The 27,767-nt window shown below is 48.2% G+C and overlaps 1 protein-coding gene across 1 annotated transcript in view; it reads left to right on the top strand.

The window, feature by feature from the left end:
- LOC139411731 (uveal autoantigen with coiled-coil domains and ankyrin repeats-like) overlaps nt 1–20,876 on the top strand; it is an 85,362-nt gene extending 64,486 nt beyond the window's left edge. The window contains exons 6-19 of the mRNA XM_071158415.1: nt 2,173–2,243; nt 2,412–2,518; nt 5,988–6,169; nt 9,547–9,584; nt 10,706–10,747; nt 11,857–11,964; nt 12,167–12,199; nt 12,444–12,536; nt 12,687–12,717; nt 12,828–12,877; nt 13,332–16,103; nt 16,615–16,770; nt 17,892–17,957; nt 20,654–20,876. Of these exons, the coding sequence (XP_071014516.1) occupies nt 2,173–2,243; nt 2,412–2,518; nt 5,988–6,169; nt 9,547–9,584; nt 10,706–10,747; nt 11,857–11,964; nt 12,167–12,199; nt 12,444–12,536; nt 12,687–12,717; nt 12,828–12,877; nt 13,332–16,103; nt 16,615–16,770; nt 17,892–17,957; nt 20,654–20,725 (3,821 nt within the window). The 3' untranslated portion in view covers nt 20,726–20,876. The remainder of the gene's footprint in view (nt 1–2,172; nt 2,244–2,411; nt 2,519–5,987; nt 6,170–9,546; nt 9,585–10,705; nt 10,748–11,856; nt 11,965–12,166; nt 12,200–12,443; nt 12,537–12,686; nt 12,718–12,827; nt 12,878–13,331; nt 16,104–16,614; nt 16,771–17,891; nt 17,958–20,653) is intronic.
- The last annotated feature ends 6,891 nt before the right edge of the window (nt 20,877–27,767 follow it).

Genomic DNA, 27,767 nt, shown 5'->3' with positions numbered 1-27,767 from the left:
GTACTGAGCTCTGTGTTCATTACTATACCAGTCCCGTACTGAGCTCTGTGTTCATTACTATACCAGTCCCATACTGAGCTCTGTGTTCATTACAATACCAGTCCCGTACTGAGCTCTGTGTTCATTACTATACCAGTCCCCTACTGAGCTCTGTGTTCATTACTATACCAGTCCCATACTGAGCTCTGTGCTCATTACTATACCAGTCCCGTACTGATCTCTGTGCTCATTACTATACCAGTCCCGTACTGAGCTCTGTGTTCATTACTATACCAGTCCCGTACTGAGCTCTGTGATCATTACTATACCAGTCCCATACTGAGCTCTGTGTTCATTACTATACCAGTCCCCTACTGAGCTCTGTGTTCATTACTATACCAGTCCCATACTGAGCTCTGTGCTCATTACTATACCAGTCCCGTACTGAGCTGTGTTCATTACTATACGAGTCCTGTACTGAGCTCTGTGTTCATTACTATACCAGTTTCGTACTGAGCTCTGTGTTCATTACTATACCAGTCCCGTACTGAGCTCTGTGTTCATTACTATACCAGTCCCGTACTGAGCTCTGTGTTCATTACTATACCAGTCCCCTACTGAGCTCTGTGTTCATTACTATACCAGTCCCGTACTGTCCCGTACTGAGCTCTGTGTTCATTACTATACCAGTCCCGTACTGAGCTCTGTGTTCATTACTATACCAGTCCCGTACTGAGCTCTGTGTTCATTACTATAGCAGTCCCGTACTGAGCTCTGTGTTCATTACTATACCAGTCCCGTACTGAGCTCTGTGTTCATTACTATACCAGCCCCGTACTGTCCCGTACTGAGCTCTCTGTTCATTACTATACCAGTCCCGTACTGAGCTCTGTGTTCATTACTATACCAGTCCCCTACTGAGCTCTGTGTTCATTACTATACCAGTCCCCTATTGAGCTCTGTGTTCATTACTATACCAGTCCCGTACTGTCCCATACTGAGCTCTGTGTTCATTACTATACCAGTCCCGTACTGAGCTCTGTTCATTACTATACCAGTCCCGTACTGAGCTCTGTGTTCATTACTATACCAGTCCCGTACTGAGCTCTGTGTTCATTACTATACCAGTCCCGTACTGAGCTCTGTGTTCATTACTATACCAGTCCCGTACTGAGCTCTGTGTTCATTACTATACCAGTCCCGTACTGTCCCGTACTGAGCTCTGTGTTCATTACTATACCAGTCCCGTACTGAGCTCTGTGTTCATTACTATACCAGTCCCCTACTGAGCTCTGTGTTCATTACTATACCAGTCCCGTACTGAGCTGTGTTCATTACTATACCAGTCCCGTACTGAGCTCTGTGCTCATTACTATACCAGTCCCGTACTGAGCTCTGTGTTCATTACTATACCAGTCCCGTACTGAGCTCTGTGCTCATTACTATACCAGTCCTGTACTGAGCTCTGTGTTCATTACTATACCAGTCCCGTACTGAGCTCTTTGTTCATTACTATACCAGTCCCGTACTGAGCTCTGTGTTCATTACTATACCAGTCCCCTACTGAGCTCTGTGTTCATTACTATACCAGTCCCGTACTGAGCTGTGTTCATTACTATACCAGTCCCGTACTGAGCTCTGTGCTCATTACTATACCAGTCCCGTACTGAGCTCTGTGTTCATTACTATACCAGTCCCGTACTGAGCTGTGTTCATTACTATACCAGTCCCGTACTGAGCTCTGTGTTCATTACTATACCAGTCCCGTACTGAGCTGTGTTCATTACTATACCAGTCCCGTACTGAGCTCTGTGCTCATTACTATACCAGTCCCGTACTGAGCTGTGTTCATTACTATACCAGTCCCGTACTGAGCTCTGTGTTCATTACTATACCAGTCCCGTACTGAGCTGTGTTCATTACTATACCAGTCCCGTACTGTCCCGTACTGAGCTCTGTGCTCATTACTATACCAGTCCCGTACTGAGCTCTGTGCTCATTACTATACCAGTCCCGTACTGAGCTCTGTGCTCATTACTATACCAGCCCCGTACTGAGCTCTGTGTTCATTACTATACCAGTCCCGTACTGAGCTCTGTGTTCATCATTTTGATGGCAAGAACCTGGAATGATGAAGGCACTGCTGTCCGTTTGCTTGATGATGTGAAATAATGGTTTATTTTTGTGTCCAAGTGATGGCAGGCTGCTCCTCTAGCGTCAAACTACTGTGTGACAGCGGGGCCTCTGTAAACGCAAGTGATTTTGTGAGTATTGTTGTCCAATTCATTCACACCTATGCTGCTCTACATTTATCCTTAACGGACTACTGTAGTAATGAGATAATCATCACAGCCGTGAATCACTAGCTCTGTTGTCCGTGTGTGTGTGTGTGTGTGTGTGTGTGTGTGTGTGTGTGTGTGTGTGTACTGCAGGATGGGCGGACTCCTCTGGTGCTGGCTACCCAGATGTGCCATCCACACATCTGCCGGCTGCTGTTGGAGCGAGGGGCCGACATCGCCATCCGTGACAAACAGAACAAGTAAGCTGGTCCACCCAGGGTCCACAAAGCATCACAGCTAGCTACTAAATTAAATGTATTCAAAGCTTCACTTGTTATTCACTTACAGTGTGTATTGATGGGGTTCAGTTATAGTGTGTATTGATGGGGTTCAGTTATAGTGTGTATTGATGGGGTTCAGTTATAGTGTGTATTGATGGGGTTCAGTTATAGTGTGTATTGATGGGGTTCAGTTAGTGTGTATTGATGGGGTTCAGTTAGTGTGTATTGATGGGGTTCAGTTATAGTGTGTATTGATGGGGTTCAGTTATAGTGTGTATTGATGGGGTTCAGTTAGTGTGTATTGATGGGGTTCAGTTAGTGTGTATTGATGGGGTTCAGTTAGTGTGTATTGATGGGGTTCAGTTATAGTGTGTATTGATGGAGTTCAGTTATAGTGTGTATTGATGGGGTTCAGTTATAGTGTGTATTGATGGGGTTCAGTTAGTGTGTATTGATGGGGTTCAGTTAGTGTGTATTGATGGGGTTCAGTTAGTGTGTATTGATGGGGTTCAGTTATAGTGAGTATTGATGGGGTTCAGTTATAGTGTGTATTGATGGGGTTCAGTTATAGTGTGTATTGATGAGGTTCAGTTAGTGTGTATTGATGGGGTTCAGTTAGTGTGTATTGATGGAGTTCAGTTATAGTGTGTATTGATGGGGTTCAGTTAGTGTGTATTGATGGAGTTCAGTTAGTGTGTATTGATGGAGTTCACTTAGTGTGTATTGGTGGGGTTCAGTTAGTGTGTATTGGTGGGGTTCAGTTAGTGTGTATTGATGGGGTTCAGTTATAGTGTGTTGATGGGGTTCAGTTATAGTGTGTATTGATGGGGTTCAGTTAGTGTGTATTGATGGGGTTCAGTTAGTGTGTATTGATGGGGTTCAGTTAGTGTGTATTGATGGGGTTCAGTTGCAGTGTGTATTGATGGGGTTCAGTTAGTGTGTATTGATGGGGTTCAGTTATAGTGTGTATTGATGGGGTTCAGTTATAGTGTGTATTGATGGGGTTCAGTTATAGTGTGTATTGATGGGGTTCAGTTAGTGTGTATTGATGGGGTTCAGTTGCAGTGTGTATTGATGGGGTTCAGTTATAGTGTGTATTGATGGGGTTCAGTTATAGTGTGTATTGATGGGGTTCAGTTATAGTGTGTATTGATGGGGTTCAGTTAGTGTGTATTGATGGGGTTCAGTTGCAGTGTGTATTGATGGGGTTCAGTTATAGTGTGTATTGATGGGGTTCAGTTAGTGTGTATTGATGGAGTTCAGTTGCAGTGTGTATTGATGGGGTTCAGTTATAGTGTGTATTGATGGGGTTCAGTTATAGTGTGTATTGATGGGGTTCAGTTATAGTGTGTATTGATGGGGTTCAGTTAGTGTGTATTGATGGGGTTCAGTTGCAGTGTGTATTGATGGGGTTCAGTTATAGTGTGTATTGATGGGGTTCAGTTAGTGTGTATTGATGGAGTTCAGTTGCAGTGTGTATTGATGGGGTTCAGTTATAGTGTGTATTGATGGGGTTCAGTTATAGTGTGTATTGATGGGGTTCAGTTATAGTGTGTATTGATGGGGTTCAGTTAGTGTGTATTGATGGAGTTCAGTTGCAGTGTGTATTGATGTTGCAGTGTGTATTGATGGGGTTCAGTTACAGTGTGTATTGATGTTACAGTGTGTATTGATGGGGTCCAGTTACAGTGTGTATTGATGGGGTTCAGTTATAGTGTGTATTGATGGGGTTCAGTTATAGTGTGTATTGATGGGGTTCAGTTAGTGTGTATTGATGGGGTTCAGTTGCAGTGTGTATTGATGGGGTTCAGTTATAGTGTGTATTGATGGGGTTCAGTTAGTGTGTATTGATGGAGTTCAGTTGCAGTGTGTATTGATGGGGTTCAGTTATAGTGTGTATTGATGGGGTTCAGTTATAGTGTGTATTGATGGGGTTCAGTTATAGTGTGTATTGATGGGGTTCAGTTAGTGTGTATTGATGGAGTTCAGTTGCAGTGTGTATTGATGTTGCAGTGTGTATTGATGGGGTTCAGTTACAGTGTGTATTGATGTTACAGTGTGTATTGATGGGGTCCAGTTACAGTGTGTATTGATGTTACAGTGTGTATTGATGGGGTTCAGTTAGTGTGTATTGATGGGGTTCAGTTAGTGTGTATTGATGGGGTTCAGTTGCAGTGTGTATTGATGGGGTTCAGTTGCAGTGTGTATTGATGGGGTTCAGTTAGTGTGTATTGATGGGGTTCAGTTGCAGTGTGTATTGATGGGGTTCAGTTACAGTGTGTATTGATGGGGTCCAGTTACAGTGTGTATTGATGTTACAGTGTGTATTGATGGGGTTCAGTTAGTGTGTATTGATGGGGTTCAGTTAGTGTGTATTGATGGGGTTCAGTTGCAGTGTGTATTGATGGGGTTCAGTTGCAGTGTGTATTGATGGGGTTCAGTTAGTGTGTATTGATGTTACAGTGTGTATTGATGAGGTTCAGTTAGTGTGTATTGATGGGGTTCAGTTAGTGTGTATTGATGGGGTTCAGTTGCAGTGTGTATTGATGGGGTTCAGTTATAGTGTGTATTGATGGGGTTCAGTTGCAGTGTGTATTGATGGGGTTCAGTTATAGTGTGTATTGATGGGGTTCAGTTACAGTGTGTATTGATGGGGTTCAGTTAGTGTGTATTGATGGGGTTCAGTTGCAGTGTGTATTGATGGGGTTCAGTTACAGTGTGTATTGATGGGGTTCAGTTAGTGTGTATTGATGGGGTTCAGTTGCAGTGTGTATTGATGGGGTTCAGTTATAGTGTGTATTGATGTTACAGTGTGTATTGATGGGGTTCAGTTACAGTGTGTATTGATGTTACAGTGTGTATTGATTGGGTTCAGTTACAGTGTGTATTGATGGGGTTCAGTTGCAGTGTGTATTGATGGGGTTCAGTTACAGTGTGTATTGATGTTACAGTGTGTATTGATGAGGTTCAGTTAGTGTGTATTGATGGGGTTCAGTTAGTGTGTATTGATGGGGTTCAGTTGCAGTGTGTATTGATGGGGTTCAGTTACAGTGTGTATTGATGAGGTTCAGTTAGTGTGTATTGATGGGGTTCAGTTAGTGTGTATTGATGGGGTTCAGTTGCAGTGTGTATTGATGGGGTTCAGTTGCAGTGTGTATTGATGGGGTTCAGTTACAGTGTGTGTTGATGGGGTTCAGTTAGTGTGTATTGATGGGGTTCAGTTGCAGTGTGTATTGATGGGGTTCAGTTACAGTGTGTATTGATGGGGTTCAGTTAGTGTGTATTGATGGGGTTCAGTTACAGTGTGTATTGATGTTACAGTGTGCATTGATGTATCAGTGATGCATCTGTCTGGCCTCTATAGACTTTGTGCTTTGTAGCCTACTCTTCAATGCATTTCATTATGGAGGCAATTTAATTATTCATATGTCTGTGTGTGTGTGTCCAGGACCGCTCTGACCCTGGGCTGTGAGTATGGCTGTAAGGACGCGGTGGAGGTCCTTCTGAAGAGAGGCGCCGACGTGACGGCCGTGGACAGCTTTGGCCACGACTGTTTCCACTACGCCCGCCTCAGCAAGAACCAGGAGCTGGTCAGCCTTTTCAAGACCTACCTCGACAACGTCACCAAAGGTCAGAGCACGGCTGTGTCCCGATTTGACCTATGCCCTAGGTACTCCTGTAGAGGTGTTTTTCACCCTGTGTGAGGGCTGCCCTAGGTACTCCTGTAGAGGTGTTTTTCACCCTGTGTGAGGGCTGCCCTAGGTACTCCTGTAGAGGTGTTTTTCACCCTGTGTGAGGGCTGCCCTAGGTACTCCTGTAGAGGTGTTTTTCACCCTGTGTGAGGGCTGCCCTAGGTACTCCTGTAGATGTGTTTTTCACCCTGTGTGAGGGCTGCCCTAGGTACTCCTGTAGAGGTGTTTTTCACCCTGTGTGAGGGCTGCCCTAGGTACTCCTGTCGATGTGTTTTTCACCCTGTGTGAGGGCTGCCCTAGGTACTCCTGTAGAGGTGTTTTTCACCCTGTGTGAGGGCTGCCCTAGGTACTCCTGTAGATGTGTTTTTCACCCTGTGTGAGGGCTGCCCTAGGTACTCCTGTCGATGTGTTTTTCACCCTGTGTGAGGGCTGCCCTAGGTACTCCTGTAGAGGTGTTTTTCACCCTGTGTGAGGGCTGCCCTAGGTACTCCTGTAGAGGTGTTTTTCACCCTGTGTGAGGGCTGCCCTAGGTACTCCTGTAGAGGTGTTTTTCACCCTGTGTGAGGGCTGCCCTAGGTACTCCTGTAGAGGTGTTTTTCACTCTGTGTGAGGGCTGCCCTAGGTACTCCTGTAGAGGTGTTTTTCACCCTGTGTGAGGGCTGCCCTAGGTACTCCTGTAGAGGTGTTTTTCACCCTGTGTGAGGGCTGCCCTAGGTACTCGTGTAGAGGTGTTTTTCACCCTGTGTGAGGGCTGCCCTAGGTACTCCTGTAGAGGTGTTTTTCACCCTGTGTGAGGGCTGCCCTAGGTACTCCTGTAGAGGTGTTTTTCACCCTTTGTGAGGGCTGCCCTAGGTACTCCTGTAGAGGTGTTTTTCACCCTGTGTGAGGGCTGCCCTAGGTACTCCTGTCGATGTGTTTTTCACCCTGTGTGAGGGCTGCCCTAGGTACTCCTGTCGATGTGTTTTTCACCCTTTGTGAGGGCTGCCCTGTGGACAAAAGGCCACATTTCATTTTCCTGTTTGAACCTTCAGTGATGTTCAAAACTGTGAAACCTGTTTCATCGACTTCAAATACTGTAATCATCGTCCATGTCTGGCACGGAGAGGGAGGTTTTGATGTTTTTCTGTGTCTTTCAAATGAGAACTCGATGTTTTCTTAGCCTCAGTAGGGGGGAGACAGGAGCAGCTAGCCCAGAATGAAGAGGTTCTGAGATGTTTCTATCTGCAGTGTAAGCTGTAACTCAGCCTGGTGCCTCAGAAATACAGAAACCACAGGAGACTGCAGAAAACACCCATTCAACCAGAAGATCAAAATGAGAGCAAGGAAAACGTAAAAATAACATGTCTATTGAAAACACTGGGTTAAAAAGTCACGCTGCAGAGAAAGTAAAGTTATTAACAGAATGAAATGGACTGGGGGAAATTTGCAGCAAAGGTGAAAAAAGGATTGTGCTTTTAGGGAAGGTAACCTGAGTTCAAGTGTGTCAGCTTTCTTCTTTCAGAGGGAATGTAAGGTTGTTCATTCGGCGCGGCATGTGGCTTTGCAGAGTGTTTTAATGTGGGTTTTTATCAAGGCTATGTGAAATAGAGTACATAAAATGTCCCCAACAGATCCCCTTCATGTGAACTTTGTGTATGCATTTATCAAAGGTCCACTCAACTAGAACCCTAGGTAAAGGGCCCACTCAACTAGAACCCTAGGTAAAGGGGCCACTCAACTAGAACCCTAGGTAAAGGGGCCCACTCAACTAGAACCCTAGGTAAAGGGACCCCACTCAACTAGAACCCTAGGTAAAGGGGCCCCACTCAACTAGAACCCTAGGTAAAGGGGCCACTCAACTAGAGCCCTAGGTAAAGGGGCCCCACTCAACTAGAACCCTAGGTAAAGGGGCCCCACTCAACTAGAACCCTAGGTAAAGGGGCCCCACTCAACTAGAACCCTAGGTAAAGGGGCCCCACTCAACTAGAACCCTAGGTAAAGGGCCCCACTCAACTAGAACCCTAGTTAAAGGGCCCACTCAACTAGAACCCTAGGTAAAGGGGCCCCACTCAACTAGAACCCTAGGTAAAGGGGCCCCACTCAACTAGAACCCTAGGTAAAGGGGCCCCACTCAACTAGAACCCTAGGTAAAGGGGCCCCACTCAACTAGAACCCTAGGTAAAGGGGCCCCACTCAACTAGAACCCTAGGTAAAGGGGCCCCACTCAACTAGAACCCTAGGTAAAGGGGCCCCACTCAACTAGAACCCTAGGTAAAGGGGCCCCACTCAACTAGAACCCTAGGTAAAGGGGCCCCACTCAACTAGAACCCTAGGTAAAGGGGCCCCACTCAACTAGAACCCTAGGTAAAGGGGCCCCACTCAACTAGAACCCTAGGTAAAGGGGCCCCACTCAACTAGAACCCTAGGTAAAGGGGCCCCACTCAACTAGAACCCTAGGTAAAGGGGCCCCACTCAACTAGAACCCTAGGTAAAGGGGCCCCACTCAACTAGAACCCTAGGTAAAGGGGCCCCACTCAACTAGAACCCTAGGTAAAGGGGCCCCACTCAACTAGAACCCTAGGTAAAGGGGCCCCACTCAACTAGAACCCTAGGTAAAGGGGCCCCACTCAACTAGAACCCTAGGTAAAGGGGCCCCACTCAACTAGAACCCTAGTTAAAGGGGCCCCACTCAACTAGAACCCTAGGTAAAGGGGCCCCACTCAACTAGAACCCTAGTTAAAGGGGCCCCACTCAACTAGAACCCTAGGTAAAGGGGCCCCACTCAACTAGAACCCTAGGTAAAGGGGCCCCACTCAACTAGAACCCTAGGTAAAGGGCCCCACTCAACTAGAACCCTAGGCAAATTGCATCTAATCAAATTCCACTCTTTATTCTACATTTGTCAGAAACTAGAATGGCCTGTTCTCCTAGTATCTGGTGCACCATCAGTCATTTACCCTACTTAACAATTATCTTGTTGTGGCAAATTGATGTCCTTGGTTTGTGGGAGGCGGCTTTAGATGGCTTCATCGGATTTCTCCCACACCTGTTGTTTGTTTTCACGCTCAGTGCTCATTTGAGATTGGTTTCTCATCAAGCCTTTAATCATCATTACTGTGGCATAATTGCTTTATTTTTTTTTTGTTGCATAAAATCTTTGTGCCCGTGTGAAAGTACTGTCCTTGTATCACCTCATTTCAACTTCTCTCTTCAGTCTCCTGAAGACTTGGGGATGAGAAAACACATTGTGTAGATTTAAATCATCAACGACATGAGTGACGGGCTGCTCTGACGTGTGTAAACGGACCCGTTAATTGTTTCTCATCGTGTCCACAGCAAAAGAAGCTGCCAAGATGGAGCAGAAAAAGCGACAGGTAACATCGCATCGCTCACTTTAATCGCCAACCTTCATACTGATTTCTGTGCACGGAGATTTAACTCTCAGATTTAAAACTACACACATCTCCACAGACAATATCTCCTAGATCCTAAGGCAATGCCTCTCCTGCTGTGCTGCCCTTTGAGCGGTTGATTAGACTGTAGTTGTTATTGTTGAGCTGTATAGTAATCACTTGACATTTCTACTGTTATTTCCTCTGGGTGAATCCATTGTTGAAAAGGTGAGCCGGCTCATAGGCTTACCAAAAGTTTGACGTGAGCCCCATCAAGCAAATAGGATGGGTTTTTATTATTGATTCTGTTAACGCTTCCTCGTCAAGGCACTTCCTGGGTCATGTGTTCTGTATACATACATGGAGCGATAGACGGTATCTGTGAGTTCTGAACAAGCCGATCCCAACAATACCACTTAAGTTCAGTTTCTGCTCTATTGAAGTTCAGTTTCTGCTCTATTGACCACATTCACCACTCATTGATTTAATATGGAATCTGACCACATTCACCACTCATTGATTTAATATTGAATCTGACCACATTCACCACTCATTGATTTAATATTGAATCTGACCACATTCACCACTCATTGATTTAATATTGAATCTGACCACATTCACCACTCATTGATTTAATATGGAATCTGACCACATTCACCACTCATTGATTTAATATTGAATCTGACCACATTCACCACTCATTGATTTAATATGGAATCTGACCACATTCACCACTCATTGATTTAATATTGAATCTGACCACATTCACCACTCATTGATTTAATTTTGAATAGAGACGGTCACAAGTGTTTTTACAAAATCACTGTTGTGTTGAAGCTGTTTGCTTAATGGTGTATTACCATGCGGTAAACAGTGAGTTGTCATGTTTTACACTGTTTCCTGTGGAGGCCAAGTGACTCTCACTCCGACATTCAGTTGGACATTACTGCCACCTAGTGACGAGATGGATAATCGCAGTTCATTCCCTAATGTCACTACCACCAGAGAAACTGTATATAAGGAAATCTCTTACCCTGCTACCACTAGCCATCAGCCCCCCCTCCCGGTTCATCATGGCTAAATGATAACCTGTGTGTCCACAGCACTCAGTGGAGATGACTGAACAGGCCGAAGCCAACGTGAGGGTGAGTACAATTGTTTTTCTCTGCATACGTTCAATATTGAATTTGATAGGCCAGCTACATTGAGTTTGACCTCGCAGTCCTTTGTGATGGACAGGGATGTAATTACCCGGTCTGAATGTATGAGGACATTAAGCAAGATGTACCCAGCAGTATATCGGGGAATATATAGGCTGGCCTGAGCGTCAGCGTGACATGATTCTACAATGTCCAGGATAATTGAAGGTACTAGTGAATTTATATTTACTGTTGGATCTAATTAAACAGATCTATAGATGTTTTCAACTCAGCGGTTACTGTCCGCCCTGAGATTGGAATGTTGGGGGTTTGATCCCAGGTCAAGTCATACCAAAGACTCTAAAAAGGGACCTGATGCCGCTGTGCTTGGCACTCAGCATTAAGAAGATGGATTGTGGGTAAAGGCGTCCGTATGCTTCCCAACTGAAACAATTTGGGAAGAATTTGTGCATATGTAATATTTTGTGCCATTTTTGTTAGTTTTGGACTTCGGTGAAGGTTTTTTCGGGCTGTTCGGGCACACAATGTTTTCTAGAGGCAAGCCAAGTTCGGAGCCAAGGTCTACCTACGCCCCTTCGTCGGTGATTGGTCAACAGTAGGGGTTCTTCAATGAGAGACGATTCGTTTTCATGCCCAATTTTTCATTGAGAAATATTGCACCAAACATCTTAGTTAGATGTTACATTTCCACGACTATGATTTTTTTCGGCAAAAACGTCAGAATTAATTTCTTCAGGTATCTTCAGTAAGTGTATACTGGCTACGGCATCTCAAAATGAACAAACAGTACCATTGCTGCGTTTTTCTCATTTTTAAAGCGAATGTCTTTTAAGGGAATATGCAAGCAACTCTCGTTTGGTTCGGGTTGCCGAGTTCAGCTAGGAGCCAGCCGAACAGAGGGATGCTGACGCGTTAAGGCCCTGTGACAGACTAGCATCCTGCCCAGGGGATGTACATGTGCTTCAAGCTGACTCATGCTACAGAAACATTTGATAGGATCCTGCCCTATGGGCTGTTCTGGCTTGGACAAGGGTTACTTAAGAGATGTGTGTGATTTGACTTGTAAATGGATTGTGACTTCTAATGTTTGTCAGGACCTGGAGAGACAGAACGAGAGCCAGCAGGAGACTCTGAGGAAGTTTCACCTGGAGCAGAGGACTCTGATGGACAAGGTCAAACTACTGCAGCAGCAGCTCAGCCAGGTACACACACACACACACACACACACAAAGTAGTGTAGACAACTTCTTGACTAACACGGAAAGTCACTGAGAGGGGAATCAAACACAGTTTGTGCTTCAAGAGAAACATAAGAACTTGGACGGTGACAGGCACTATATATGGTAATGAGTTGTTTGTCAAACCCTCTGATACTTAACTTGTAATCCTCTATATCCTGTGCAGGAAAAACATACAGTGGAATGCATCCATAAAGAGGTGAGGACAGCCACACAACTCAATTGTTTGGGGTGGGAAGAAAAAATGGAACATTTTAGCTATAGATTAGAGAGTTGAATTAGCATGCCTGTTTGTTTGTGGGTGTTTGTGAGAATGTGGAAAGATTTGATTGGATACCAGGCCATAGCTGTATTCATCTGAAAGTTATCGTCCTCAAATGCAACTAAAGTTGCTAGGCTGTTGATCTGTTCTAAAGCTCCATGTTGTGTTTGTGCTGAATTAGAGGGAACAGCTGAAGCTCTTACTGAGTGCCAAAGACAGGGAGGAGGGGGCTCGGGCCCCAGAGACTGTCAAGGTTCAGCTCAGGAGCCACATGGTGAGGGACCACAGCCAAATGCCAAACCTGCTACAGCATCTGAAATCATCATGGGGTTTTACATAATAATAATACTGCTAAGAGCTCTTGCTCAGGTTGTCTAAGGTTGTGCGTGAATGTGAACATACTGTATGTTCTATGTGTTTTCAGGGGGACTACTCTGGCCAGTCTGTTATCAAAGGTGAGGGAGCTCTCTTTAAATGTGAGATATCAGAGAATAAGAGATCCAATCAGAGGATCTGAATTTGAAAAAAGACCTCTTCTGAATCATCTCCGTATTTGTTCTGGCAGGAAAAGACAATGTCCTCGTCAAACAATCTCACAGCCTGGATTCAGCGCAGGTAAACCTGACTTCTTCGTTTTTCTAGAGCATTATGGACCGCAACGACAAGGAAACTCATGAAGTATGAAAAACACGCAGACCACATCTGCTGTGTATTCTAGTCCAGTCAGCAACCATGAGCTTATCAGCTCTCTGACAGCCAAATAAACGGCTGAATTCTCATTTCGTCCTATCAGCTGTTTGCCCCCCAGCAAATGAGAGATTTATTCTCTTAAACCACTGCAGGTATATTTTAGATTTTGGGCTCAACTTTTAAATTGATATTTTTTTATCCTATTGTAGCCTTCACATCTTCTCAGTATTCTTGTGTCGCTATAGTGGAACTGACTAAGTCAGCTCTCATTGCAAAACCAATATTGGACTGACACTGCTGTGAGTGAGAAATAGGTGTGCGAAGTGTATGTAAATTGCACAATCATTCCACACACATGAAACTTTTGTTCCTGCTGTAGGTGCTGCAGTCGTCCGGTCTTTCACACTCACTGTCCCGTCCCCTGGAGCTTGCGGGACGTCCTGGCATGGGCTGGGACCCAGTCGAGGAGGTGGAGGCCCTGCGGCGCGAGCTGGAGACGGTGAGGAGGCGGCAGCAGACTGCCGAGGAAGAGGCTCTTCGCCTGCAGGCGGCACTGGCCCGCAAAAGCCAGGAGTGCCAAGAGCTGGTCCAGAGCCGGGAAACCATCCAACGGCAGGCAGACCGGCAGGTTCAGGAGCTGGAGGAGGCACTGGGGGATGTCCAGAAGAGGATGTTGGATTCTGAAGCCAAGGTCAAGCAGCTCCAAGCACACGTGGTGGCGGTCAAGGAGCACCTAGGAGGCCAGGCGGCCGACGAGCTCCGTGCCCAGCTCCACGATGTCAAGGCCAAGTACGAGGGCGCCTCGGCCGAGGTGGGGCGCGTGCGTAACCACCTGAAGCAGAGTGAGAAGGCCCTGGAAGAGTACAAGAGCAGCGAGGGCCAGCTGGCGGTCGAGGCAGAGCGGCTGGGCCTGGAGCTGACCGCCTTGCGGGAGGAGCGGGATGAGCTGGCAGAGGCTGTGCTGGACATGGAGGCCCTCATTAAGGAGACCCGGGCACGGCAGGGAGAGAAGGTTGTGCCGGCAGAGAAGTTCGACAACATGAAGAACCTGCTGAGCAATGCGGTGGATGAGAAGGAGCGTCAGCTGGCAGAGCTGCGGGAGGACTATGACCGTGTGCTGGAGGAGGTGGCTGAGCTACACAGGGAAATGGACAGCCAGCAAACCCAGGCCGGGACAGGGGCGGTCCCCCTGCAGGAGCATGAGAGGATGAGGACGACCCTGGAGGAACAGAGTTCCTCCATGAAGAGGAGGCTGGCGGACATAACTGCCAAGAGCCAGGCACTGATCCGCCAGGTAGAGGAGAGCGAGGAGGAGCGGGAGATGCTCCAGGAGCAGCTGGAGGAGCTCAACAGCAGGGTGGAGGCCAACTTCATCCCCCTCAAGGCCCATGAAGAGGCCAAGAGCGCCCTGGAGAAAGCTGTGGAGGAGCTGGAAGAGAGGCTGGTGGAGGCCGCAGAAAGGAACGGCCAGGCCGAGGTGCAGATCCAGAGGCTACAAACGGAGAGGGTCACCCTGTGTGAGAGCGTCACCAGCCTACAGAGCGCTACCGTGCCCTCTGAGAAGTTCCGGAGCGAAGTGGGTGCCTTGAATGCTCGCAACGCTGAACTGGTGAAGGAACTGGAAGTGCTCCAGAAGAGGTTTGAAGAGAGAGAGAAGGAGCTGGCCCAGGTCACTGCCAAGAACCAGTCTCTGAAACAGAGCCTAAAGGGAGAGTACGTGTCAAGAGAGAAACAGGAGCAAGTGAATTCGGAGCTGAGTGCTGCTTTGGAGAAGGCCAAGGCTGAGCTCTCCAAAGTGGAGAAGGAGAGCAAAGAAAGTGAGAAAGAGTTGCAGAAGGTGAAAGAGGGTAGTGCAGAGTTGAAAGAGAAGCTGGAGAATGTTCAGGTGATGATAGAAAATGACTATGTGTGCCTTATAGACCATGAAGCTGTAAGGGTTAAGTTGAGCAATGCTGTTGTTGAGGCGGAGCATCGTGCCAAAGAGGCGTTGGCAAGCTACCAGTCTGCCCAAGATGGGACAGTAAAGCTTCACCAAGAAATGGAGGCGCAGAAGAAAGAACTAGACACCATCCAGGAAGCTATCCAGGCCAAGTTTGTTCCGTTGACTGCCATAGAGGAAAGGGAGAACTCCTACAACACCAAGCTGAAAGACTTGACAGGAAAGCTCTCGGAGATGCAAGAGAAGTACAACCAGGAGAAGTTGGAGGGGGAACGTCACAAGCACGAGAAAGAGAAACTGAAAGTGCAGATGGAGTCTGTGCAGCAGAGAATGGAGACAGGCTTTGTCGCCAGTGAAAAGCACAAGGAGGTGGAAGATGAGTACAGGGGTAAAATGGAGGAGCTGACGCTGAGGTTGGTAGACCTGGAGCAGCAGTACAAAGACGTGACTGTGCAGAGGGCCGAGCTGGAGGAGCAGAACGCCCTGTGTAACACTGACATCCAGAGCCTGCAGCAGCGCCTGGAATCCGAGTCAACCCGGCTGGAACACTATGAGGCCGAGCACCAGGCCCTGAGGGACACCATCCACCAAGCCCAGGACGAGTGCCAGAAAGCCAGGGAGGCTCAGCGTGGGGAGGCCCAGAGAGCCTGCGCCTTGGAGAAGGAGCTCCAGCGATGCTCCGGGGACCAGGCCGTCCTCCTGCAGCAGCATGCTCAGGCCAAGGAGGCCCTGGAGGGGCAGGTGGCCCAGCTACTTGCTTCCCTTCGCCAGGAGCAGGAGACCAGCGACCAGAGGGCCCAGAACGTGGCAGCCCTGCAGTCAGAGCTGCTCCGGGCCACCCAGGCCCTGGACGAACTTGGAGGAAGAGAGGACCAGTTAAGCCAGCTGAAGGCCGAGAAGCAGCGTCTGCAGGAAGAGACAGCGGCGTTGGGGGAGAGGCTATCTGGGCTGGCGGAGCAGTGCGAGGTGCTCCACCATGAGGTGGCCCAGGCCAGGGAGGAGGAGGGCAGGGCCAGGGAGGACGAGGGCAGGGCCAGAGAGGACAAGTCCAGGGCCAGGGTGGAAACTGAGGCCTTGCAGGAGAAGAGCAACACCATGGATAAGGAGATCCGGGAGCTGAAGGAGAGGTACGAGGAGTCGCTCAGCACCATCGGGGAGTTTCAGAGGAGGATCCAGATGTCGGCGGAGCAGACAGAGGTCAAAGACAAAAAGGTAGGAGAAATATTCTGCATTGAATTGTCGGCCATTTTTAATATGAATAAAATCAACATAAATGTGCAGTTCCAGCCAAAAGTTGACACACCTACTCATTCAAGGGTTTTTCTTTATTTGTACAATTTTCTACATTGAAAAAAAGCGGTCATCAAGGAAAAGGGTGGCTACTTCGAAGAATCTCAAATACATTTTGATTTGTTTAACACTTTTTTGGTTACTACATGATTCCATATGTGATATTTCATAGTTTTGATGTCTTCACTATTATTCTACAATGTAGAAAATAGTAAACAAATAATAACTCTGGAATGAGTTGGTGTCTCAACTTTTGACTGGTACTATATATGGTAAAAGTACGGTAGTATTTACATTTGGTAAGATCTCAATTTTTCAGTTTTTAGTTCTGTTAAGAAGTTTGGCAGGCAATACTTTGGTCCGTTGATATGAGGTTTTCTAAATATGTAGATGGTTATGTGTGTTCTGGTGCTAACAGCTTTGTGTGTTTCAGATCAGCGAGCTGCTGACGGACGTGGAGAGACTGAAGCAGGCCCTCAATGGTCTGTCCCAGCTGGCGTACGCTGGCAACGCTGCACCCAATAAGAGACAGATGCAGCAGATAGACACACTCCAGGCCCAGATCAAGAGCCTGCAGCAGCAGCTGGCTGTGAGTGTGTATATATATATATATACATACACACAGAATATACCTGTAGATTTTAAAACTTGTCAGGGATGACACAAAGTAAATGACTTATTTATGTTGTGGTCCCTTACGTTGTGTGAAGCTGTAACAATTGACTTGCCTACATAGTGTACATGATTGTATTGACATTTTATACTCATGACAGACGATGACCTATAACATGGTGTCATGTCAATACGCTGCACTAACACCATAATCAGTCACTCGGTACTCTCTGGCTCCCAAACATAATGTGCCTCGTTAGTAGGGACGAATGCATTTTTTCAGTCCAGCGTTAGTTACCGATAATGGGATGTTATTATCTTCGTTAATTACCTTGATGACATGGAGGTTTGGTGCAGACATGATTGATCCTCCTCCCACAGTGAGTTAGTGGAAATGAACCGTTTCCCTGTGGATATATCAGTACATCAGAAAGAACATCTGTGTCAGTGCTCTTACAGTGCAAACCAAAGACTATTTGTCTGTCCTATAATTACAGTAACACTCTCGCTGTGTGGGTATTACTGCCGATTTACCGCTGAGCTGGAAACGATGCGAGACTCAACAAAACATTTGTCTGTGCACCTGATTTTCAAGGACGACCTCTGCCTTCCTCTCTGTCAGCTCGCTCTGAGCCTTTGAAATGATGGAGGCAGAGAATGAACTGGTGTACTTTTTTTTGAAGTCGTGTCTAGCGGCTAGCCAGAACCCAGATGAAAATAAAATGAGGTCCATATTAGAATCCTGAGAACGTCATTACTCATGCTCTGATGTGAACCCACGGTCGGGGCCACGTTTTCATTTGGAGTTCGCTCTCTTGGCTCTTTCGTTCGATGTTGGCAGTCTTCAGGAAAATATGGATGCCATCTATTTTGCTGTGAAAGACGGGCGTATTTCAGAGGTGCATGGTAAGGTGGAGCCAGGCAGGTCGGAGTCCCTTTGTGTAATGTCTGCCAGGTCAGCCCATAGTGGGCCTGTACTCATCACATCACATCTCTCTCTCCCTCTCTCACTCTCACTCTTACTCTCTCTTACTCTCTCTCTTCTCTCTCTCTCTCTCTTCCCCTCTCCCTCCTCTCTCTCCCCCTCTCTCTTCACAGGATGCTGAGAGTCAACACAGAGAGGTGGTTTCAATTTATAGAACTCATCTCCTCAGTGCAGCACAGGTCAGTGTGTGTTTCTTTTAGTGATTTTTTTCTAGTTAAAGTAAAATATAACACTCCAGCCTCCCTGGCATCTCTTGCATTTTTGTTGCCCAGCAAATTCCTGAAGACAAATAATATATCTGAAAATATGTGATTGTTGATACGATAGTGTCCTAAATGTCAGAGGCTGACGACACCAGTAGACTGGCCCATAGCCCACACTGCTGACGACACCAGTAAGACTCTCCCGTAGCCCACACAGCTGACGACCCCAGTAAGACTGGTCCATAGCCCACACTGCTGACGACCCCAGTAAGACTGGCCCATAGCCCACACTGCTGACGACCCCAGTAAGACTGGCCCATAGCCCACACTGCTGACGACCCCAGTAAGACTGGCCCATAGCCCACACTGCTGACGACACCAGTAAGACTGGCCCATAGCCCACACTGCTGACGACACCAGTAAGACTGGCCCATAGCCCACACTGCTGACGACCCCAGTAAGACTGGCCCATAGCCCACACTGCTGACGACCCCAGTAAGACTGGCCCATAGCCCACACAGCTGACGACACCAGTAAGACTGGCCCATAGCCCACACAGCTGACGACACCAGTAAGACTGGCCCATAGCCCACACTGCTGACGACACCAGTAAGACTCTCCCGTAGCCCACACAGCTGACGACCCCAGTAAGACTGGTCCGTAGCTCACACTGCTGACGACCCCAGTAAGACTGGCCCATAGCCCACACTGCTGACGACCCCAGTAAGACTGGCCCATAGCCCACACTGCTGACGACACCATTAAGACTGGCCCATAGCCCACACAGCTGACGACACCAGTAAGACTGGCCCATAGCCCACACTGCTGACGACACCAGTAAGACTCTCCCGTAGCCCACACAGCTGACGACCCCAGTAAGACTGGTCCGTAGCTCACACTGCTGACGACCCCAGTAAGACTGGCCCATAGCCCACACTGCTGACGACCCCAGTAAGACTGGCCCATAGCCCACACTTCTGACGACCCCAGTAAGACTGGCCCATAGCCCACACTGCTGACGACCCCAGTAAGACTGGCCCATAGCCCACACTTCTGACGACCCCAGTAAGACTGGCCCATAGCCCACACTGCTGACGACCCCAGTAAGACTGGCCCATAGCCCACACTGCTGACGACCCCAGTAAGACTGGCCCATAGCCCACACTGCTGACGACCCCAGTAAGACTGGCCCATAGCCCACACTGCTGACGACCCCAGTAAGACTGGCCCATAGCCCACACTGCTGACAACCCCAGTAAGACTGGCCCATAGCCCACACTGCTGACGACCCCAGTAAGACTGGCCCATAGCCCACACTGCTGACGACCCCAGTAAGACTGGCCCATAGCCCACACTGCTGACGACACCAGTAAGACTGGCCCATAACCCACACTGCTGACGACCCCAGTAAGACTGGCCCATAGCCCACACTGCTGACGACCCCAGTAAGACTGGCCCATAGCCCACACTGCTGACGACACCAGTAAGACTGGCCCATAGCCCACACAGCTGACGACACCAGTAAGACTGGCCCATAGCCCACACTGCTGACGACACCAGTAAGACTCTCCCGTAGCCCACACAGCTGACGACCCCAGTAAGACTGGTCCGTAGCTCACACTGCTGACGACCCCAGTAAGACTGGCCCATAGCCCACACTGCTGACGACCCCAGTAAGACTGGCCCATAGCCCACACTGCTGACGACACCATTAAGACTGGCCCATAGCCCACACAGCTGACGACACCAGTAAGACTGGCCCATAGCCCACACTGCTGACGACACCAGTAAGACTCTCCCGTAGCCCACACAGCTGACGACCCCAGTAAGACTGGTCCATAGCTCACACTGCTGACGACCCCAGTAAGACTGGCCCATAGCCCACACTGCTGACGACCCCAGTAAGACTGGCCCATAGCCCACACTTCTGACGACCCCAGTAAGACTGGCCCATAGCCCACACTGCTGACGACCCCAGTAAGACTGGCCCATAGCCCACACTGCTGACGACCCCAGTAAGACTGGCCCATAGCCCACACTGCTGACGACCCCAGTAAGACTGGCCCATAGCCCACACTGCTGACGACCCCAGTAAGACTGGCCCATAGCCCACACTGCTGACGACCCCAGTAAGACTGGCCCATAGCCCACACTGCTGACGACCCCAGTAAGACTGGCCCATAGCCCACACTGCTGACGACCCCAGTAAGACTGGCCCATAGCCCACACTGCTGACGACTCCAGTAAGACTGGCCCATAGCCCACACTGCTGACGACCCCAGTAAGACTGGCCCATAGCCCACACTGCTGACGACCCCAGTAAGACTGGCCCATAGCCCACACTGCTGACGACACCAGTAAGACTGGCCCATAGCCCACACTGCTGACGACACCAGTAAGACTGGCTCATAGCCCACACAGTTGACAACCCCAGTAAGACTCTCACGTAGCCCACACGGCTGACGACACCAGTTAGACTGGCCCGTAGCCAACACTGCTGACGACACCAGTAAGACTGGCCCGTAGCCAACACTGCTGACGACACCAGTAAGACTGGCCCGTAGCCAACACTGCTGACGACACCAGTAAGACTGGCCCATAGCCAACACTGCTGACATAACTGTGAAATAGGGGACCATTGGATGATCTCAAACCGTTGTTGTTTCTCCCAGGGCCACATGGATGAGGACGTCCAAGCCGCCCTGCTGCAGATCATCCGCATGAGACAGGAGTTTGTCTGCTAAAAGTCCATTCAGCAACAACACAACACAACCCGCTGACTCAAATCCACCGTTCACACAGCCCCAGCTACAGAGCACCCCCCCGCTGTGGCCCCTGTGGGCGCCTGGCGTGTGAGAGTGTGTGTTGGGATTGTGTGCGTCTGTGTGGGAAGAGATCCATGTTAGTAGTCAAACAAAATCCTCCCTATATGTCTAGATTGGTTTGTGTGTTTCAACAGAACTAAGACCAAGTGTTGTGGATGGACATAGATATACAGTAGATATACGGTAGATAGAGAGGGTAAGGGTAGACGATGGGTTGTACCTTAGCTAGGTGGATAAACCTCAGCATAGGTGATGACTCAGTGGGATACTGTAGCTGCTGACCAATAGAATGTACTAATGTCCTTTGAAAACATGAGCATGATGAACTGCCTATGCAGGCCTTTCTCTTCCTGACTACTCTGTTAAGGCTCCATTGAAACAGGATATGCAATGCCTAGCTGGCTAGTCTCTGAAAGGAAGCTCTTCTTAGTATGTAAATCTCCTCTAGGACTGTATGGGTTTAGCATGATGTTGGGTCTTGTGTGGGAGGTGTGGTGGGGTGATTGGCCTCTGCTTAGATGATCCTCCTGACGTCGCAGCAGGGAAACGGATCTGAAAACGCAAGCAGCAAAGTCCGCTGTTAACTCACATTCCCCCGTGGCGATCGACTCCCGCCCGTCTTTTGTCTTCATCTTTTGAGGTTCTACGGTGAATTCTAGAACCATGCCCTGGTCATTTCAAACAGGAACCCCCTGAAGCCTTCTCATTCAGTTTGGGAGCAGGACTCCTCCATTTTGGGGCATTGGCCACAGCGACTGTTTCCCTAAAGGTCCAAACTTTATCTTGATTCTTTTCACTGAATCGTAAACTCCTCAAACAGTCTCTTTAAGCCATTGACCCCACACAAACAACGTGAATGTGGGGCTCTGCACATTCTGGATTTGACTCGAGGAGTGTTTGCAAACAACACTGTAGCCCAATCTTAAGACGAACCCCTACCATGAACCTTAACCCCTACCATTATGGTGGTCACAGATCTGAAGAAACAGGATAGGTTTAAGACTGTGACTATCAGGGCAGCCTACATGTTGATGACTTGAAGCAATCTGCATATTGCTTACACCTATCCAGTCCCCCTTCAGATCGGCAAAAACACACCAGAGAGTTAGAGGCTGGGAGTTTTGGACAGGGGTTCTAGAAAAGGGCCTTGGCTGTGTCCTAGTGTTTGCGGTGCAGCGTCTCCTGTTGCTGGAGCGAGAGTGCCCTCTAGTGGGGAGACTTGGCAGGCCAAGTTGACTGATGTATTCATTTGACTAGTGTCTATTTGTTGTTGTCTTGTCGTGGTTCATTTTAGTGGTCTCTGAGAGTGGAGCAAGTCTCTTGTGCCTTTAAACTGATATCTTTTTCATGGCTTTGTACTACTTTGATTAATAAACAACGTTGGTGTAACAATGAAATTCAGCAGGTCTGGAGTAGAAAGACACAGGACACCCTTTAGGGGAACAGTTAGGATGTCATTCTGTAGGGATACTACGAATCCCTCTATTTATATGGATTGAGAAGTCTAAGGTTGCGTCTGAAATGGCACGTTATTCACTATATAGTGCACTGCTTTTGACCAGGAGGTCTAAAGTAGTCCACTGTGTAGTAGGGAATAGGGTTCCGTTTGGAACACGCGTGTTGCTAAGCGTAACAATATGAAGAAGCTCAGTGATGCTTTTGTCTTTTGTCTAACATGCTTTGCAAAGCATATAGAAATGTATATTAATCCGTTTCATACTAAATCCTCTATATACTACTGCTGTAACACAATGATCTAAAATGTCATTTTGAAATTAACATAAAACAGATTAATTTAAAATTAGGTTATTTAAAAAAAAATAATAATTTGAGGATCATGAAATAAATCTGTCTCCAATAACAGAATTTACAAGTTGAATACAGTTATTTTAAATCTAGACCAATATGTTGAAATTGGTTGTTTTTCTTTTTTCTTCTTGCAAGGATGTATTTTTGTTTGTGAATTAGTGTTAAAAACATAAATAAAAGTCCCTAACTTAGAGAGATGTCTTGTTGATTTCCTTCCTGCACACAATATGAAGACACAATACGATACTTCAATATACCTGGTGCACAGTACGGTTTGGGTCGGCCCTATAATGGGAATCAGTCAGTACGGTCAGTACGGTTTGGGTCGGCCCTATAATGGGAATCAGTCAGTACGGTTTGGGTCGGCCCTATAATGGGAATCAGTCAGTACGGTTTGGGTCAGCCCTATAATGGGAATCAGTCAGTACGGTTTGGGTCAGCGTCAGCCCTATAGTGGGAATCAGTCAGCACAGTAAGGGTTTGGGTCGGCCCTATAATGGGAATCAGCCAGCACAGTACGGTTTGGGTCAGCCCTATAGTGGGAATCAGCCAGCACAGTACGGTTTGGGTCAGCCCTATAGTGGGAATCAGCCAGCACAGTACGGTTTGGGTCAGCCCTATAGTGGGAATCAGTCAGCACAGTACGGTTTGGGTCAGCCCTATAGTGGGAATCAGCCAGCACAGTACGGTTTGGGTCAGCCCTATAGTGGGAATCAGCCAGCACAGTACGGTTTGGGTCAGCCCTATAGTGGGAAGCAGCCAGCCAGCACAGTACGGATTTGGGTCGGCCCTATAGTGGGAATCAGCCAGCACAGTACGGGTTTGGGTCGGCCCTATAGTGGGAATCAGCCAGCCAACACAGTACGGTTTGGGTCGGCCCTATAGTGGGAATCAGTCAGCACAGTACGGTTTGGGTCGGCCCTATAGTGGGAATCAGTCAGCACAGTAAGGGTTTGGGTCGGCCCTATAGTGGGAATCAGCCAGCACAGTACGGTTTGGGTCGGCCCTATAGTGGGAATCAGCCAGCACAGTACGGTTTGGATCGGCCCTATAGTGGGAATCAGCCAGCACAGTACGGGTTGGGTCAGCCCTATAGTGGGAATCAGTCAGCACAGTACGGGTTTGGGTCGGCCCTATAGTGGGAATCAGTCAGCACAGTACGGTTTGGGTCAGCCCTATAGTGGGAATCAGTCAGCACAGTAAGGGTTTGGGTCAGCCCTATAGTGGGAATCAGTCAGCACAGTAAGGGTTTGGGTCGGCCCTATAATGGGAATCAGCCAGCACAGTACGGGTTGGGTCAGCCCTATAGTGGGAATCAGTCAGCACAGTACGGGTTTGGGTCGGCCCTATAGTGGGAATCAGCCAGCACAGTACGGGTTGGGTCGGCCCTATAGTGGGAATCAGTCAGCACAGTACGGGTTTGGGTCGGCCCTATAGTGGGAATCAGTCAGCACAGTACGGGTTTGGGTCGGCCCTATAGTGGGAATCAGTCAGCACAGTACGGGTTTGGGTCGGCCCTATAGTGGGAATCAGTCAGCACAGTACGGTTTGGGTCGGCCCTATAGTGGGAATCAGCCAGCACAGTACGGTTTGGGTCGGCCCTATAGTGGGAATCAGCCAGCACAGTACGGTTTGGGTCGGCCCTATAGTGGGAATCAGCCAGCACAGTACGGTTTGGGTCGGCCCTATAGTGGGAATCAGTCAGCACAGTACGGTTTGGGTCGGCCCTATAGTGGGAATCAGTCAGCACAGTACGGTTTGGGTCGGCCCTATAGTGGGAATCAGTCAGCACAGTACGGTTTGGGTCGGCCCTATAGTGGGAATCAGCCAGCACAGTACGGTTTGGGTCGGCCCTATAGTGGGAATCAGCCAGCACAGTACGGTTTGGGTCGGCCCTATAGTGGGAATCAGTCAGCACAGTACGGTTTGGGTCGGCCCTATAGTGGGAATCAGTCAGCACAGTACGGTTTGGGTCGGCCCTATAGTGGGAATCAGCCAGCACAGTACGGTTTGGGTCGGCCCTATAGTGGGAATCAGTCAGCACAGTACGGTTTGGGTCGGCCCTATAATGGGAATCAGTCAGTACGGTTTGGGTCGGCCCTATAATGGGAATCAGTCAGTACGGTTTGGGTCGGCCCTATAGTGGGAATCAGTCAGCACAGTACGGTTTGGGTCAGCCCTATAGTGGGAATCAGTCAGTACGGTTTGGGTCGGCCCTATAATGGGAATCAGCCAGCACAGTACGGTTTGGGTCAGCCCTATAGTGGGAATCAGTCAGCACAGTACGGTTTGGGTCAGCCCTATAGTGGGAATCAGTCAGCACAGTACGGTTTGGGTCAGCCCTATAGTGGGAATCAGTCAGCACAGTACGGTTTGGGTCAGCCCTATAATGGGAATCAGTCAGCACAGTACGGTTTGGGTCAGCCCTATAGTGGGAATCAGTCAGCACAGTACGGTTTGGGTCAGCCCTATAGTGGGAATCAGTCAGCACAGTACGGTTTGGGTCAGCCCTATAGTGGGAATCAGTCAGCACAGTACGGGTTTGGGTCAGCCCTATAGTGGGAATCAGCCAGCACAGTACGGTTTGGGTCAGCCCTATAGTGGGAATCAGCCAGCACAGTACGGTTTGGGTCAGCCCTATAGTGGGAATCAGTCAGCACAGTACGGGTTTGGGTCAGCCCTATAGTGGGAATCAGCCAGCACAGTACGGTTTGGGTCAGCCCTATAGTGGGAATCAGCCAGCACAGTACGGTTTGGGTCAGCCCTATAGTGGGAATCAGTCAGCACAGTACGGGTTTGGGTCAGCCCTATAGTGGGAATCAGCCAGCACAGTACGGTTTGGGTCAGCCCTATAGTGGGAATCAGCCAGCACAGTACGGTTTGGGTCAGCCCTATAGTGGGAATCAGTCAGCACAGTACGGTTTGGGTCAGCCCTATAGTGCCCTTTACTCAGTGTTGAAGCACCTTTGGCAGCCATTTCAGCCTTGAGTCTTCTTGGGTATGACCCTACAAGCTTGGGACACCTGTATTTGGGGAGTTTCTCCTATTCTTCTCTATAGATCCTCAGGTTGGATGGGGAGCGTCGCTGCACAGCTATTTTCAGGTCTCTCCAGAGATGTTTGATCAGTTTCAAGTCCGGGCTCTGGCTGGGCCACTCAAGGACATTCAGAGACTTGTCCCGAAGCCACTCCTGCGTTGTCTTGGCTGTGTGCTTAGAGTAGTCGTCCTGTTGGAAGCTGAACCTTTGCCCCAGTCTGAGGTCCTGAGAGCTCTGGAGCAGGTTTTCATCAAGGATCTCTGTACTTTTCTCCATGAATCTTTCCCTCATTCCTGACTAGTCTCCCAGTCTCTGCCGCTGAAAAACCTCCCCACAGCATGATGCTGTCACCACCATGCTTCACCGTAGGGATAATGCCAGGTTTCCTCCAGATGTGACACTTGGCATTCAGACCTGAGAATCTTGTTTCTCATGGTCTGAGAGTCCTTTGGCAAACTCCAAGCGGGCTGTTATGTGCCTTTTACTGAGGATTGGCTTCCATCTGGCCACTCTACCATAAAGGCCTGATTGATGAAGTGCTGCAGAGATAGTTGTCCTTCTGGAAGTTTCTCCCATCTCCACAGAGGGTCTCTAGAACTCTGTCAGAGTGACCATCTGATTCTTGGTCACCTCCCTGATCAAGGCCCTTCTCCCCCGATTGCTCAGACACAATCCTGTCTCGGTGCTCTACGGACGATTCCTTCGACCTCATAGCTTGGTTTTTGCTCTGACATGCACTGTAAACCGTGGGAACTTATAATAGACAGGTGTGTGCCTTTCCAAATCATGTCCAATCAATTTTATTTACCACAGGTGTGGACTCGAATCAAGTTGTAGAAACATAAAGGATGATCAATGGAAACAGGATGCACCTGAGCTCAGTTTAATAATAATAAATGAACATACATTTCTATAAATCTGTTTTTTCTTTGTCATTATGGGGTATTGTGTGTAGGTTGATGAGGAGAAAATTGATTGAAATCATTTTAGAATAAGGCCTAAACATTACAAAAATTATTTATTGACATGATGTATCAATGTACATATTGCCGAAGCTTACTTTGGATATTTACAATATGAAAATAATAAGAATCCAAATTGTCAACGGGACAACATTAACAACAGTAACCAAGGGTCAAAATAACCATACATTGAACAATTACAATAAGCATACAGTAGAGGACATGTGCAGGTTGATTGGTCTGTCAGACACTGTCCCTCAACTTATGGCAGACATCAATGTAGTGCGCTGCCAACCCACAGCTCTCTGCGTCCTCCCCCTCCCTCTGTGTCCTCCCCCGGGTAGCCTATTCTCATCAGAGAGGTCTTAGAAACCTTCAATAAGGGTTTCAAAATTGGGGAAATGACACTCTCTAATTGTTTTTTAAATTTTGTCAGGAAATGCAGCTCCGTCTCAGGTTCTGCTGTGGTGCAGTGGTTGTACAGCCTTTCCTCTACAGGGAGCCAAGTTTTCCTGTGTCTACCCTTCTCAGTGGCAAGGCTGTGCTCACTGAGTCTGTATTTTGTCAAGGTTTTTCTAAGGTTTTGATCAGTAACCATGGTCAAATAGTTAGGAGGTTTTTCAGTGGCAGAGACGGGGAGACTAGTCAGGATCGAGGGAAAGATGAATGGAGAAAAGTACAGAGATCCTTGAAAACCTGCTCCAGAACTCTCAGGACCTCAGACTGGGTCGAAGGTTCACCTTCTAACAGGACAACGACTCTAAGCACACGACCAAGACAACGCAGGGGTGGCTTCGGGACAAGTCTCTGAATGTCCTTGAGTGGCCCAGCCAGAGCCCGGACTTGAAACTGATCAAACATCTCTGGAGGGACCTGAAAATAGCTGTGCAGCGACGCTCCCCATCCAACCTGACAGAGCTTGAGAGAATCTGCAGATTTAGGGACATTTTGCTTGTTTCCCAATAAGCGATGTAGTTTTGTTTTGACTGTGTTGTAATTTGGTTTATTCTGATTGATTGGATGTTCTGGTCCTGAGGCTTCAGTGTGTTAGTAGAACAGGTTTGTGAACTCAGCCCCAGGACCAGCTGGATGAGGGGACTGAGGCTTCAGTGTGTTAGTAGAACAGGTTTGTGAACTCAGCCCCAGGACCAGC

This window comes from Oncorhynchus clarkii, chromosome 6 (genome assembly GCF_045791955.1).
Source record: "Oncorhynchus clarkii lewisi isolate Uvic-CL-2024 chromosome 6, UVic_Ocla_1.0, whole genome shotgun sequence".
NCBI classification, from domain to species: Eukaryota; Metazoa; Chordata; class Actinopteri; order Salmoniformes; family Salmonidae; genus Oncorhynchus; species Oncorhynchus clarkii.
The sequence above is the reverse complement of the archived record's forward strand: the minus strand, read 5'-3'. Positions and strand labels throughout refer to the sequence as shown.